Below are 16,130 nucleotides of genomic sequence, written 5' to 3'. Positions count from 1 at the left end.
ATAAATGATTCAGGTTGTGGAGCAAAACTTAAAAAAATATATATTTAAAATGTTATTATTAAAATGCTATTTAAAATAATAAAAGTATATAAACATTTTCATCTATTCTATACAGGTTTGCTTGGGTCTATAGTAAATGATTGATCTGATATTTTATAAACAAACATCATATAGAAACATTGTTCTTCAAAGACCCCAATGCAACACAAAACATGAGACTATCTACACAGAATTATGTAACTAATGTAAAACAGCATAAAGTAGTTTAAGTGCTCATTTTTAAACAATGAACAGTGTAGAAGCCAGTGACCTTCAACTACAACTATAAGAACACATATTCACTAGCAAAGAACCTTTTAAAATTGTCCAGTTGTTTAAAATCTGGTAACTGTAAAGCATTCAGCTGTAACATTAATAATGACATTACAATAGTTCATATGCAAGTTGCTGCATCCATTTTAAAATACAGTAGAAGGAAAAAGTGACCTTCATGCATTCAAAAGCTTTGAATTTTTTCAAGACCTTACAAGTCAGACAATCTACAGTATGACATCATTACTTGCTTCCACACAATCCTCAGTGGGGCAGCCAGGGGGGCTTCACAATTCACAATGAGAATCTTCAGTGAGAATGAAGGGTCTCGTGTGTCATTTGACATCACTGATGGTGGCTGTTCTAATAATTGTGGTGGCTATATAGTTTGTGTGAATGTTGTTGTTATAATTGTGGAAAACTGAAGTAAATCAAAAATTAGCTTAAGTACATATTTTAAACTTAAGCATTATTTTGAATGAGGGTTAGCAGTTCTGGTTTTCACTATAATCAATAGTATACTGACCTCACAATCAAAATCCCTGCACATTGTGGGATGGTGGGATGGAAGATGGTGTTAAGATGTACCTTTGTATAGAGGAAGAGTTACTCTACCAACATCTGCAATTTGAATGATATGTATCAGTCAATCACTCACTCACTCACTCACTCATCCACACATCGTCTAAAATGACAAATGTCTATTCTAACGACCAGTGTGATATCAAACTTGTTTAAACAAAGGTTACATAAAAATAGACTTTGGCTGTGTAGCTAATTTACTACATAAATTATTAAATATATTAAATAAAAGCTCATATCAATTAAATATATTGACAAATTACATATTAATATATTAACATGTCAATCAATATATCAAAAATTAACATTATATAACACTCTTTGGTAAGACTGGATTTCAAAACCTTTCTAAGATCAAAAATAAATATGTGTCCACAAAATCATTGTCTCCAATTTGACCTAGCAGGAGAATTCTCCACAGGGTGGGGTTGAGTGACGTCCTTTATACTGAAATTATGCTCATATTCCCTTGTGAAATAATAGGCTTGCATCGATATCTTCATCCAGATGGTAAAATTCTGAACCCACCTTTTTTAGGGAGTCTTAGATAAGTGTAATATAGAAGAAAATAGATGAATAGATAGATAGAAATAAATACAATTTGTGGCCAAGTATGGATGAATCACTTAGCTAGACCAAAATAGATAATTTTGTTCATTTTAGTGAGAAAGAACAAGAAAAACTGAATAAAAGTAAAGAGGAAGCTCCACATTTAATCAAACTTGTAATATTAATTTGCCTGAGCTCAATAAGTTTTTTAGAAGTAATTGCAGATTTTGTGCATTGTGGTAGTCGAACTTCTACTGTAATACTGTTGTTACCACCATCTCATTTGAAGGCAAAGACTATAACAAACATATCCAAAACAATATCAAGACTTGTAGCTATGTTAAATATTTATCTATATGTTAATAATTGAAAAATTAGTGTAATCCAATTAGATTGCATGGAAGTAATTTTTTTAAACATACACTACCAAAAGTCAAAAGTTCAAATTCCATGATCTTTCCTAATTCTTTTACCATTTAAAACAATACTGAAGGCATGAAAAATATCCATGTGATAAAATGTGAAAAATACTGATATTGAGATGTGTCTGCTACTTCTTCTTTGTCTTTCGGCTGTTCCCTTTCAGGGGTCGCCACAGTGAATCATCTGCCTCCATCTAACCCTATCCTCTGCATCCTCTTCTCTCACACCAACTAACTTTATGTCCTCTCTCACTGCATCCATAAATCTCCTCTTTGGTCTTCCTCTAGACCTCCTGCCTGGCGTTCCAACCTCAGCATCCTTCTACCGAACATGCCTAAACCACCTCAATCTGGCATCTCTGACTTTATCTCCAAAACATCTAACGTGGGTTGTCCCTCTGATAAACTCATTCTTAATCCTATCCATCCTTGTCACTCCCAAAGAGAACCTCAACATCTTCAGCTCTGCTACCTCCAACTCTGCCTCCTGTCTTTTCTAGAGATGTGTCTGCTACTTATGCTCTGTAAAGCCTTTATAATGGCTCTAAGGTGCTGCTAATTGGTGATTTTTTAGACTGGTACCTCTAAATCAACTTTTCTTTTGCAGCAGAAGTAGGTTTTGGTCTAGCTTTCCTGGTCTGGTCTTCATGAGAGTCGGCTTCATCATGGTGTTTAATGAGTTTCCAAAAAAATCACTTGACAATACTTTTCTTGCAAGAACTATTTCAGAATAGCTGACCGCAGTCCTTAAAGTCCCTGTTGGAAATTAGTTTGTTAATTTCTCGTATCATTTAATATTAAAATGAATTTCTTACAGTCATTTCTAAAAACTGAGACAAAGACATACAAGTTAAAATTTTAAGACAGGTTTTAAGACCAATTGTAACCATATAGAAAAGTTGTCCTTTTATTTCCTCAATGGTTGTTAAGCATAGACAAAGCGCGGTGCACAGATGTATGTATAGTATTTTCCAAAACCTTTTGTTGTTGTTCCTGACTACTGCCACATGGTGGCAAGATGTCCTTGAATGAATCTATTTCGATAAAAGTACTTAAGCAGTGCTACATCTGGTCCCATATTATGTATCAGATGTCTCAGAAAAAGAGAGCTGATCCAAGCACCTCTCCATATCATCTTATCCATTAAGATGTAGAAGGCAAAAAGTGATCCTAGCTCATTTAGGCTTAAGCACTTCTCTATTTCTAAGAAACAGAAGTTGAGAAGTTTGATGCAAAGTATCCCGCATTGCAGGAGGTCAGCAAGGCTGTGCTCCATGTGTTCAGTGCTGTGATGAAGAAGACCCTGCCTATCATGGGAACCATATGTATACAGACTTCCTCTGTCTCCAAACTTAGGTCCCTGGTGTCTTTGCTACTTGGCCAGCCAGTCAGTGCTTCCACATTCTTCACCAAAGTGGGACTGAACTTTATGTCTGTAATCTGATCTCACACTGCTGTTAAAGATGGTAAGGAATTTATCTGTTTGGTTTGTTATAATATAATGCGGTAATATTTTTTTAACAGTTGTTTTATATATAAATCTTTCTGTAGTGGAAGATAACCTTTGTCTGGATGATTCGATTGGGTATTGGGTTCGTGAGAGACTTTTTGAAAGGACACAATTATAAAGTCCAATGTCAATTCTCTGAGGATGAACGAGTTGTAAGATCTGAGTAAGATCTGAATCTAATACAGTTTCTGTGTAGTGTTTATATTGCCGCTGCTAATGGATACATTGAAATAGCCAGTTGGCTCTAGATATAGAAATGCAAACTCACAAGACTGTGGGTGTTCACACTTCCCATGTGTGGCGCTACTAAACCACCCTAAGTCCTGTTTGTATATGTTGCTCTAGAGGCTGGCCAAGTTCTCATTCTAAATATGTTCCTCATGAGAAACCTATTAAACCTACTCTGTCTCTATCACAGCAATGTAAACATGCTTCAGCTTGCTAAATATACTGTAAATATAATCAATAAAATCTTATTTTAAGTTCAAAGTGTACTCTATGGTCACCTTTCTTGTTGCATGACATCTGTCCCAGCAAATAGAGCTTTGTTCAGTGGGGGACACATTTCTTTTCAATTTATTTGATAGCTTTTCCTTGTCCAGTGCCTTCAGTGCCCACGGGGACTGTGTTCAAAGGATGCACGTGGGTCAACAAGTCATCCTGTGGGTTTTAGGCTCTGACATCACAGTTCACAGACTCATCCTGTCCAAGTCATCACCCTGCTGTCCTATCATCCCAGAAGGCATCAGAGCAACTACTGCACCTGCTTCCTCTTGCCCCAAACAAAAGGACAAGGGAAAAAGACCAAGGGGAATGACGGATATGGCAGGAAGAAGCCAAAGGAAATCCTGGTGGCTGAAAATACTGATCACAAACTAGGAATGGGGCAGGCGAGTTCCCTTGCCTGACACATTTCAAGATACTGCTGCCAGACCTCTCTTTCCTCACAGTAATCCTGAATCAGAAAACATTACTCATTGGAGTCCTTTACATGCCTTTTTGGACAAATTTAAAGAGCGAATCGAATGTACGGCTTCACTATTCATATTCTATCGCTGCACAGTTTCCTGGTTCTGAAAATTGAAAGCCCAGAACACCATAAAGTTTGGTAGCTTCTGACCGACTGCCACTGCTCTATCGGTTTGGTAGTCCTATTTTTATCATCTTTTCAGCTACTTTGTTCGTGACTGGACAAGAAATGTTGGAGATTTTTCGCCATTTTCTGCTATTATTTTCTTAAAAATTCCATAATTTTTGTCCATAATGTAAAATTACTGACTTGTCCATTATTAGATGTCTACTGTATGTCAAACTGGGACTTGTAATGAAATTTCTTGTGACTAAAAAAAGATTTCAGGCACTGTACATACATTTGAATGGTGCAAACATTTGTAAGAAGACTGTAAGTCCACGAATCCCCCGATCCAAGCAAAGGTGTCTCAGAGCTTACTGCAGTCATTCCTGTGAATATTTAGCAAATGGATACTTAAAAATCGACAGATAACCTGTTGCCAACGTGCAGCAGGGATACATCTGTCTGTGGAAACTTTACACACAGTCATTCACAACACCAGTTGCACATTACAGGAATTTGTCTGGGAGTTATTGCCGAACAGTAATGACCTCACTCCAATTTGCCCACGTGAAGCAGTCGGTCCAATGGCTCTGGTGTACTGAGAAAACTTTATATTGTGACAATATCCAACCCTGGGATAAGCACATTAGTTTAACAGCGGAGTATATAGATAAACAAAGGTAGTTTTTATTTTTATAATTGTGTTCTGTTATTCTGCCCATCAAAAATCTCAGTTTGGTAAATTGTCACATTACTCTCTGTTACTCAATCAATCTCTATACCTTTTGCTCTGAGCAGATTCATGAAGGGCTATCCCAGGACTCCATGCACAATGATCCAAAGAGTATAGACGTGCATTGCCACAATGCTAACTACTACGATACAAATGGTCTCATTTTAGATTTTTTTTCCCTCAAAAGTATTGTCAGAAATAATTTCATACCTTATTCTCTCTAATCTGAGGTGCTGTAAACTGATGATTTTTTTAGACTGGTAACTTTAAATGAACTTCTCCTCTACAGCAGAGGTAGGTTTTGGTCTCGTGTTCCTAAGAAGGTCTTTATGAGAGTCAGTTGCATTATGGTGCTTGATGGGTTTTGCAAATGCACTTGACAATACTGTTTTTGCAAGAACTATTCCAGAACAGCTGACCTTCATGTCTTAAAATAACAACTGACTGTTGTTGTTACTTAATCACTTAATTCCATATGTGTTATTAAAATAAAAATAAAAATTCAGTGTTGTTCTAGAGTGTAAAAAAAATAATTCTCAACTCGTGTCCAACCGCTCAGATACCGGAACCTTTATCATCGCCATTTGTTTGTAGTCGGATTATGCTGCGGCGCACCAGCACCAGATCATGTGACTTTTTAACAGCAACCAGTGGCAGCCAGAATATCTGTCTGCATTTATTAGAAATAATTTTATGTTTTGTTTTAGATATCACAAAGACAGACATTATGTTGTTAGTGTTATCAGACGAGCATAAGGAGCACCTGGGGTTTTTATCCGACGTGGACCCAGCAGGTAAGTAACGTTAGCTTTTAGCTTTTTTTTTGTTGTTATTGCTTTTAGACCACCTATCAGGTTGTGGTGCAAGTTCCGTAGTCTGTACTACAGATTCATGGAGTTGGGAATGTTATTACAATATTAATTGCACGGTTTTAAATTTTATTTATTTAATATATTGCTGTGAGATTCAAGTAGAGTAAAATTATACTGCATATATATGACATATTAAATAAACAAAATCAATTTCATTGACCAGTCAAGTAAGTTTAAAATAATCTTAAATAGTTATATTTGATCTTTGTTATTGTTGGTTACCAGTGAAACATTAACAACAATAATAATAATATTAACAACAACAACAACATGGATTGAAAATGAAAATTATTTGCAATGCTAAATACCCCTTTAGTCAAAAATGTATAATACTGCATGTTACTGATATTGTGTATTGGTTTATTTTTTATTTTTTTATTTAAAAAATGTTAGCGTGCTATGTGATTGAATGTAATCATTTCATTTAGAATGTTAAATTGTGTTTTAGTTGTTGGAGAGTTTGGCAGAATTGCTGTGGAGTTCCTAAAGAAAGGCTCAAACCCTAAGATCTATGAAGGAGCAGCAAGTAAGTCAGGTTATTCTCAGGGGCAGAAACATTACATGATCATGTTGTGCTTGACCATATTGTTTTTAACTCTTTTCCATGTTTCATGACTTGTCTTCTAGGAAAACTGAGTGTCCCAGCAGAGACTGTGCAGCATGGTGTGGAGGGGCTGATGTTTATTCTTACTGAAAGTTCAAAACTTATGGTGCGGGATTTTGTAAATTTGTATAAATGCTCTGTGCTAGAAGTATACACAGTATGTAAAGCTGCTGCTGTGTAATCCTTTGCAGATTTCTGAAGTAGACTTTCAGGATTCAGTGCTGGTACTGGGTTTTTCTGAGGAGCTCAATAAACTCCTGCTGCAGTTGTATTTGGAAAACAGGAAGGAGATTCGGCAGATTCTGAGTGAAATTGCTCCATCTCTGCCCTGTTATCACAACCTTGAGTGGCGGCTTGATGTGCAGGTAGGCATTGGGTATATCTCTGTGGTGTCTATTCACACAAGATTGAATAAAGTAATAAGGTGTCTTAGTGGTTAGCAATTTGTTCTCACACCTCTAGGGTTGAGTCTCAGCTTTGGGTCCGTGTCTGGAGTTTGCATGTTCTCCCTCTCCTTTTTGGGTTTCCTCCCACAGTCCAAAGACAAGCAGATTAGTCTGATTGGTGATCCCAAATTATCCATAATCTGTGGGTGAGTGTGTGGTTCTGCCCTGCGATTGACTGACACACTGTCCAGGGTTAACACGCCTAGTGCCCCAAGTCATCTGGAATCTGGCTCCAGTCATCAAAGGTCCCTGTACAGTATACGCACTATAGAGAATGAGGGAATGAGTGAGTAATGTCATGAATGTGCATACTTTTGCATCTAGTGATACCAGACAGATTAAAAAAAATATTTTTTGTTCTTTTGGATGTCATGTTGGATTTTAAAATTGTTGCTATTCAATACAAATTTAAATAAATAAGCAAATAGGTTTTAATCAAGTAAAATTGCATGATCTATTTTCTGCATCCGAAATGTAAAAAGGGGTGTGTAAACTTTTGCTCTCAGCTGTGTAGTCCATCCCAAAACATTTATCATTGCTTTTTTGATGTTCTCTCACCTCTCGAGGATATAACAATTAATTATGATACACAGTCTATTTCATCTCACAAATTTTTAAATAGACATTGTGATTTCCTGTTTTTGCAGCTGGCCAGCAGGGCTTTGAGACAGCAGGTAAAACCTACAATTACCTTGAAGCTACATATGGAGAATGGAGAGACACGGAGTGCCAGTGTTCTGCAGACAGACCCTGCCACGCTGCTGCATCTTATCCAGGAGCTAGAGCAGGCGCTCACTGAGGTCAAGAGCAACCACTGTCGCCGAATCCTCCGCAACATCAAATAGGATTGTACAAAAAGTGGACACTAGGTGGTGTGCCAGGTCACCTAACACAGTGCTCAGGAGCTGTTTGAACTCTTAGTTAATGAACTGGTATGTTGTGACAGGAAAAACAGGAAAATTTACCTTAAGGACCAAACACATGAATGTACTGAGTGAGCTGTTGGATACAGCTATGGCTTAAGTGAAGTTCCTCAGTGTCATGACCTAAATCTATAACACACACTTAAGAAAGATATGAATGATGTTAAAACCCGGAGTGTTTATGCGTTATGTGTTTTGACAATTTATGTTCTGCAGTTATAACATTTTGCCAGTATTTTTTTTAACATATGGTAAAATGCATATTTTGGGACCATTCCATGTAGTAAGGAAGAAGAGTGAAATTAATATTCATTTTCACTTTTAATAATGTTAAACAAAAAATATGGTGTAAATCTAAACTCTAGCAACTCTAAGCAACTTGCTTTGCTGTTATTGACTGTTTTATAAATTCATTAATACATCCTTGTAGCATCTTGTCCTCATGTTAAATCCTATGAATTGTGAGAAAGCTCAAGCTTTCATTTGTAAAGGGAGAAAAATTCAGGTCACATTTTATCTCCTGGTTAGATCATTAGAAAATGTTCCTTGGGAGTGGGATAATGATTAATTTACTAATCATTCACTAATCTTACACAGGATAGAAAAGCGGTAGAAAGGTTATCAGCTTGAACGTGCCCATTTCTCAGCAGTTTTACACCTATCGCTTCCACTGGAACAAAAGAACAAAACGCAAAGGTATGTAAGAGGATACAAAACCGTTCCCAGTGCCAAATTCTCAGCAAGGTTCATTGCCTTATAAATGCCCGTACCAACCTGTAGACAATTGCACTCGAGTTGTTTAGTACTCAGGGTTAAGTGGTGTGTAAAAAGGATTAAAACTACACAGGTGTTAATTCCAGAGTCGGTTAGTGGCCATTTAAGGGATACTTAGCTGTTTTTCCCCTTTATTTGTGATTTGCCCCATATTATTTTTTGGCATAATTTGGACACTTGATTGATGTTTACACAAATGGATGACACACTTTGGGTTTTACTGGGTGTTTCCAATCACTAATTTTGGTTATTGCCAATTACAAATTTTCTATTTCAACCTAATTAATATGATGAGTGTTTATTTTAATGTAGTCTTATTAATTTAGTTTTCATTATCATCATACAATAAGGTAACATAGTGGTACAGGTTGTGTTGCTGTCTCACAGCTGCTTTAGTATTGAGCTCGGGTTGCCGTGGAGCAGTGTTCTTTTTATGGTGTGGTGTGGTGTGGCATAGTGTTCATCACTATGGCCTCACACTTCCAGGGTTGAGGGTTCAATTCCCAACTCAGGTCTGCGTGCGTGGAGTTTGCATATCCTTCCTGTGCTTGGTGGGTTTCCTCCAGGTAGACCGGTTTCTTAGACAGTGCAAAGACATGCAGGCTAGACTAACTGCTATTTCCCAATTACTCGAAGTGTGTGTGCTTGTGGCCTGTGAGCAGATTGCCTGTCCCCCGAGTATGAGGATAGGCTCTTGGCCTCCTGTAACCCTGTACAGTACAAGCAGTATAGGAAGCTGAGTGAGTAAAATTAAATGTTAAAGTTCCTGAAAAAGGCTGGTCATGTGCTGTGATTGGCCTGATCAAGGTTCTAATGAATTTACAGTCTGTATTTTAATTTGAAAAAAAAAAAAAAAATCTTATAAACTGTAATTAACTTGGAGGGTTTGAGCTAATCTCTGTTATTCCACTAGGGAGCAAAATAGAGTAATAAACCGAAGCATGTAAACTGAGCCACTGACAAGTCCTAATAATAAGTGATTTTTTTTTACTATTTGTAAAAAACATAGAATCCCAATTAAATCTAGTTTCCTCCAGAGTTGTAACATTAAAAATTTTGGAAAAGTACAAGCGGAAAATACCTTTGCATAGAACTGTATGGTAAATACTTAAATAATAAATACTTAAAAAGATGCATTTTCTTGGTAATAAAATGCTTTGTGTTTGTTAAATCTATCTGTGCATCCAAAATTTACTTTTTTAGATAAATGCACTAATTTATTGGCATTTAAGTGGCAGGTTATTACTCTCTAAACTGTTTTTTTTTTTTTTTTTTTTTTTTGTCTGGCCTACTGGAGGTCGATTGGACTTCATGTAATGTGATCCATTACCTAAACTGAGTTTGACATTAGATACACACAAATTGTACAGGCTTATTGGAGCGTTGTATTAAACACTAAACCATATGCAGGCTGAAAGTGTATGGTTTTTACAGAGCAGGTTTCGTAAGTAAGACACCGATTGTAGCAAGACACTTATGCTGCATTGAGTTTTATTATAGCTTACGAACACAATGGAAAAGATTGTTGTATGCATGTATAATTCAATTACGCTTTTTCTCTTTGTTGGGGTTTGCCACATTGGATCATTCAATCTGCAAGTTATTGGCACTGGTTTTACACCAGATGCCCTTCCTGCCACAACCAACTGATTGATCCAGGCTTGACTGAGTGCTCAGGATGCCCTGCATCCCCAAAGGCTAGGTATTTTTTATGGACATAGGGTTAAGGGCCTTGCCCATGGGCACAACAGTAGTATTTTGGCATTGAGAGCCTCATCCTCCTGAGCCACTATATAGGGCCCCCTATTAGGCAAATACTCTATACCGCTAAAATTATGTAGACAATTTTTAGGTTCATATATATATATATCATCCAAACCCATTGCTAACAGTTGCATGAAGCCAAACGCCAACACATTCTATCGACAAACACTGGATGTAGAATAGGTTATACCGAAGAGGTTAGTGACTTTCAGTGTGACACTGTCATATGCCACATTTGCCACAAATCACAAGTCAATTTGTGCCTTGCTTTTATTGCAAAAGAGCATTTAGGAGCAAGTGCTAAAGATTGGCATATAAAATCACCAATGTGCAAGTGCTAAAGATTGGCATATAAAATCACCAATCAGTACAGAGTTCTATAAAGTGCACCTGGAAGCAAAATCAACATAAGGACTGAGTGTCAGGAGCTTCTTGAAATGGGTTTCCATGTATAAGCATACATAAGAATAATATACACAATGCCAAGCTTCAGCTGGAGTGAAACAGTGAAAACGTTCTCTGAAGTGATAAATCACTGAATTCCCTTTGTGGCAGTCTGGTGGCGAATCTGGGTTTGGTGGACATCAGAAAAACTATCACTACAGAAATGTGTAGTTCAACAGTAATCTTTGGTGGAGGAGAGATAATGGTATGTAGTGTTTATCAGGATTTGGGCCCCTTCCAATAAGGGTTTAATGCTACGGCATGCTAGGATTAATTTGTAGCAATATTTCAGGGAGGACCCTCTTCCTGTTTTAGCATAAAACAAGGTTCAAAAGGACATGGTTTGACAAGTTTGTTTAGGAGGAACTTGAGTGCTTTGGACCTCAACCCTGTTTAAGACCTTTAGGATAAATCGAAATTGTATGAATTGTAAATTTCAAGCTAGGCATCATTCCCTGACCTCACAACTGCATTTTTGTCCTGTAAATCTTGTATGAAGCTTTTCCCTAACAGTAGTGGCTGTAATAGCCACATGGAAAAGGCCAACTCCATATTAGTGCCCGTCTGTGTACTGTGGTACATAATACCAGTCAAACGTTTGGATTTATATTTTACATTCTAAAACCATACTGCATTTTTTTTTTCAAATTTAAGGAATAATTTTTTTCAATTCAATTCAATATTATTTATATAGCGCTTTTAACAATTGTCATTGTCTCAAGGCAGCTTCACAAAAATCAAAGAAATTTTTTTAAAGATTTTTTTGAATTTTCTTGTGAGATTCTCCAACCAAGTGTAGTTACTTAAAATTAAAATTCAAACAGTACAATATGCAGTGAAATTCTTAGACAACTGCTCGTGACCTTAAAATAAAGGACTATGAATAAGAAATAAATATAATTATATTAATATAGTTAATTATATAATTAAATATATAATAACTATAATACCATTAATAGTAATCTCCACCACTCTTTGAGAACAAAAACAAACACCCCAGTTATTCTCACTTATAGAACAATGGTGTTAAATTATAATAAACTATTTGTGATATGGCAAGTTGTGTTTGTTTTACACACTAGTACTGTATAATTATTTCTTAAATATGTATATTATAACCTAGTAACTAGTGTAAGTAAGAATCTTGTGAGACTATGAGGTAAGGTTAATGACTATATTTTAATTATATATTTGAAGTAACATTTTTTCCATAATTAATTCATTTGTGCATTAAATGATCATGACCTTTTTTTAGTTTGCCACAGCAAAATAAAAATATATAAAAACAAAAAGTGTCAAAGAACAAAAGTTTTTTTGTATTTGTAACAAACATTTACAGGTTCCCACACAAGGACCGCAAAGGCCTATGTCAGCTGTGTGTGTGTGTAAGGGTATCCACTTCTCTGTTGATCTGCAGCACCTACAATCTTTTGAATTTGATAGTAAATTTGGAAAGTGTTGTGTGTGATGTTTATGACATGTTTCCTGGTTAAGTCCTTTGTAACGACAGCTGCAATGATGATGATTTCAGTACATTTTTTCTTTTGTCAAAGACATTCGTACAGCTTATAGGGGAAATATATAAAATAGAAGATACTAAGCACAAAGGAGTTCCTTTGCTTTATGGATGGAAACTTTTGGGACACCCTGTATAACCCACTTGTGGCTCAGACTTGGTAAAGTTCACGATGTTTTGGGGCGTGAGTTTCTTGTATTCATATTCATGAGGCGCCGGCGCGGCCTAATTAAAGATTCATGAGGGAGTGCTGACACAGGCGCTGTGGAAGAAAAGTTGAGTTTACAAAGTTTCGGACGCCCGGGAGAGAGTCGCACTGGAGTTAGGAAGGTCGGCCGAGGGAAGCAAAGGAAAGTTATCTTCGAACTTTTTTTACTGGACGAAGCCAATGAGATGTTTTTCTTAACGTTGTTGTGTTAAAATATTTTTTTAATAATAATAAGAAGAGCTGGTATCGGAGGCCTAAACGATTTGAAACGGGCCTCGCTGTAAAAGTTTTAGTCTGTTTCTGTAAAGAGCAAACCGTTATTTCATTGTTAATTAGTTTAGTTACCGAACTAAAATGAGCACCAACCCAGTTCAGCCTCTACCGGGCCAGCAAGTCATCCATGTCGCCAAGGACCCCGACACGGACCTCGAGGCGCTCTTTAACGCCGTGTTGAACCCGCGGCCGAGCTCCTGGAGGAAGAAACACCTGCCCGAGTCGTTCTTCAAGGAGCCCGACTCCGGGTCGCACTCGCGCCAGTCCAGCACGGACTCGGGCAGCCAGCAGCCCCCGAGACTCCCGCCTCAGCACGTGCGCTCTCATTCTTCCCCCGCGTCACTGCAGCTCAGACCCGGAGCGCTCGCGGCCGCCTCCGCCGCCGTCACCGCGAACCCCGTGCAGCACGCGCACAGCCGACACCAGTCCTTCGATGTCACCGACGAGCTGCCCCTGCCGCCCGGATGGGAGATGGCGTACACGTCCACTGGCCAGAAGTACTTTCTCAAGTGAGTGTCACTGTTCATTTAGTTCGTGATGTTCGGCCTGCTGCGCGCGCCTTCGCCGCAAGTGAAACGCAGTGATTTCCTCTCTGTAAAAGAATTGAGATATACCTAATACCTAAATACCTAAAAACTTAGGGCTCTTTTATCACTGTATGTTGGTGCCAAAAAGAAGTGCAGGATATTTCTTCTGCCATCGATATTTGATTATGAAGTCACTTCTAAGTGAAGAATTATTAAATGGAGTTATATATTTTATTTAGATGAGTACCATGGCACCGACAAAAATGCTCTTTTATGCAATCCAAAAAGGTTCTAAATAATATATATTTCTTTTGAACATGTCTATTTTGTCACACCATAAATATTTACACCATGAGCAAGGTAGTCTGAAATTATTTACCTGAAGTAAATGGACAGTGGAACAAAAAGTCTTAAACATGTTACAAATTTAAAAGAAAATTTGTCAGAGCTTTTCTTTTTGTATTTTTGCTTTAAAAAACAATTACAAATGTTCTGGCACACTGAGTTTTATTTTAGAGTTTATTGTTTGTGTGTGTGTGTGTGTGTGTGTGTGTGTGTGTGTCTTATATATAATGTATATCCACAACACAAATAGACAGCCTCTCTAACTCCACTTCATATATCTCATGTCCTTAAAAGAATGTCTATACGGTCCTAAAAATACTCACCCCAAAGATCATATAGGTCATAGGCTACAGCTCTGTTGTGTTTCTTAGGAAACTGTGTTTCTATCATTTTCACACACCCATTAACTTTACTGTTGGATCGCAGCTGGGTTACAAGTCAAGTTAGTTGTTAACAAGAAAGCACCACCTTACACCAAAGTAGTTTCGTTTTACATTTTGTCCCTGGCCTGAGGTTTTGCAGATTTGTGTTCAGGGACCCTGAATCAAGGTGAGTATTCAGGAAACATTCTGGCATTATCAGTAGGTATGACAGACGAATGAAATCATTTCTTTTCAGTTTCATGGGCTACACTTTTCACAGTAAACCCATTATCAAGACTCACCTTGATCATGTGATAAGGATGACTCTCTATCTTGAGATGTGACTAAACTTAAACACAAGTCTGACTCTGTGTACAGAAGTGTTTTGAACAAGCTCTGTTTAGGAATGAAGGAGGCGGGATTAAGCAGCACATCTTTTCTTCCCAGGCCCTGAGGACTTGGTGGTTATCTCAGTTGGTAGAAAGTTGATAAGTCATTCGGGCTGTGTTGAGCTCAGTGGGGTGTTCGCAGTTGGGACAGGATTTGTAAACTGAGAAGCTCCACCTACTGTATATCAAACCCACAACTTGTATCGGGGTGACAAAAGAATAAGATAAGGGCACTCGGATTTAACTAATAACTCAGTGATTTGCAAAACACAGCCAGGGGTTTGATTTAAAAAAAGTTTTTTTTACAATTATATACACGATTACCAAAATTATATTTATTATTAAGTTCTTACAGTTCTTGACTATTCATACGAATGACATACAAACCTTAATAACTGAAACAACAAACAGAGCTTTACAATTTTTTGACTCTTGTGTTTTGTGAGTGGAAAATTTAAAATAATATTATTTAAGAAGAAAAAATATCATGTATAAAACATTTTATAAATTTACAGAGCCTATTATTTGAATGTTTAATAAAAAAATTGTACTGGGTGGTCAGTTTTTCTGTTAGTTAAACAGGTTCCTGGTTATAAAAAGTTTGAGCTCTTGCTTTAAATGTCTTGTTTTATTATCAGCTATTAAATTTAAGCTTGACTCATGATTAACTGGATATATGATTCTCATTAAGTCTCAAACTCAAATTTGAATTTAAATTTTATTTGTCACATACACAGTCATACACAGTATGATATGCAGTGAAATGCTTCTCAGTAGCAACCAGGATTACATTCTTAGTCCACATTGCTGGAATATGTCATAGTTAATATATCATAATGCTGAATGTGTATTGAATCACTTAATAATCTATGTTAATTCATCCATAAACTCCACTGATTACAGTTCGGCAGTTTGGTTTTTTGAAGTTAGATGGTTACAACATGAAGTTTCACACAAACCCTTACGATATATGATAGATGCTGATTTGTAGCATGTGCATGTCTCCAGAAGGTGATAGGTCATCAATCAATGGGCAGAGTGTCCTCCTCAGCTCCTCTTCTGATGACTGGGTGGTCCTGAAATGCAAATATTCTGTATAATGTATAGTGCCCCTTATCAAGATCTTTTTCCATTAAATTCCATAATTGCACTACTGGAGATACATTACCCTTAAAAAATAAATAAATAAACTGCTGAGGTCTGGAGTTTAGTGTACTTGTGGCTAATTGGTGTGGTAAAGGTGACAATATCAGGTGGTAATAACATTCTTCTATGAATCTGCATTATCATGAAAGCAGTACAGGATTTTGTGTTTTGCTTTGGCTAATGTCCCAAAGCCTGCTTTGTTCGGAAGCAAGTTTGACTCAGATGCGGGAATGGCCTCCTCTTGGTCATCTTCCTGCTTCTCTCCTCCTCTTTCCAAACTGACTTGTTGCATTTTCAGATAAACATGTTAGTGCTTGCCACGCATTCAGTTGGCACATCCACCGTCAACAAAGC

General features: G+C 37.1%; 2 protein-coding genes and 1 pseudogene across 3 annotated transcripts in view; all 3 read left to right on the top strand.

The window, feature by feature from the left end:
* Window positions 1–611: 611 nt before the first annotated feature.
* Window positions 612–4,388, top strand: LOC128543221 (uncharacterized; annotated as a pseudogene).
* A 1,413-nt stretch (window positions 4,389–5,801) lies between these two features.
* commd2 (COMM domain containing 2) lies at window positions 5,802–9,973 on the top strand. Its single transcript, XM_053512648.1, has 5 exons — window positions 5,802–5,977; window positions 6,504–6,581; window positions 6,683–6,765; window positions 6,851–7,024; window positions 7,753–9,973. The coding sequence occupies exons 1-5, from the start codon at window positions 5,911–5,913 to the stop codon at window positions 7,948–7,950; spliced, it is 600 nt and encodes a 199-aa protein (XP_053368623.1). The 5' UTR covers window positions 5,802–5,910; the 3' UTR covers window positions 7,951–9,973.
* Window positions 9,974–12,796: 2,823 nt separating this feature from the next.
* Window positions 12,797–16,130, top strand: part of wwtr1 (WW domain containing transcription regulator 1) — a 39,976-nt gene continuing 36,642 nt past the window's right edge. The window contains exon 1 of one of the 2 annotated variants that reach the window (XM_053513248.1): window positions 12,797–13,516. In XM_053513248.1, coding sequence (XP_053369223.1) covers window positions 13,089–13,516 — 428 coding nt within the window. In that variant the 5' untranslated portion in view covers window positions 12,797–13,088. The remainder of the gene's footprint in view (window positions 13,517–16,130) is intronic. The other variant, XM_053513247.1, reaches the window with a different exon arrangement.

Source organism: Clarias gariepinus, chromosome 15, assembly GCF_024256425.1.
Source record: "Clarias gariepinus isolate MV-2021 ecotype Netherlands chromosome 15, CGAR_prim_01v2, whole genome shotgun sequence".
NCBI classification, from domain to species: domain Eukaryota; kingdom Metazoa; phylum Chordata; class Actinopteri; order Siluriformes; family Clariidae; genus Clarias; species Clarias gariepinus.
This window is presented reverse-complemented; position numbering and strand designations above follow the sequence as displayed.

Excerpts from the sequence above, each read along its gene's own strand:
- commd2 (XM_053512648.1), top strand. The coding sequence starts at position 5,911 with ATGTTGTTAGTGTTATCAGACGAGCATAAGGAGCACCTGGGGTTTTTA. Across the intron at positions 6,582-6,682 it reads GATCTATGAAGGAGCAGCAA|GAAAACTGAGTGTCCCAGCA; the intron begins GTAAGTCAGGTT and ends CTTGTCTTCTAG. Across the intron at positions 7,025-7,752 it reads AGTGGCGGCTTGATGTGCAG|CTGGCCAGCAGGGCTTTGAG; the intron begins GTAGGCATTGGG and ends CTGTTTTTGCAG.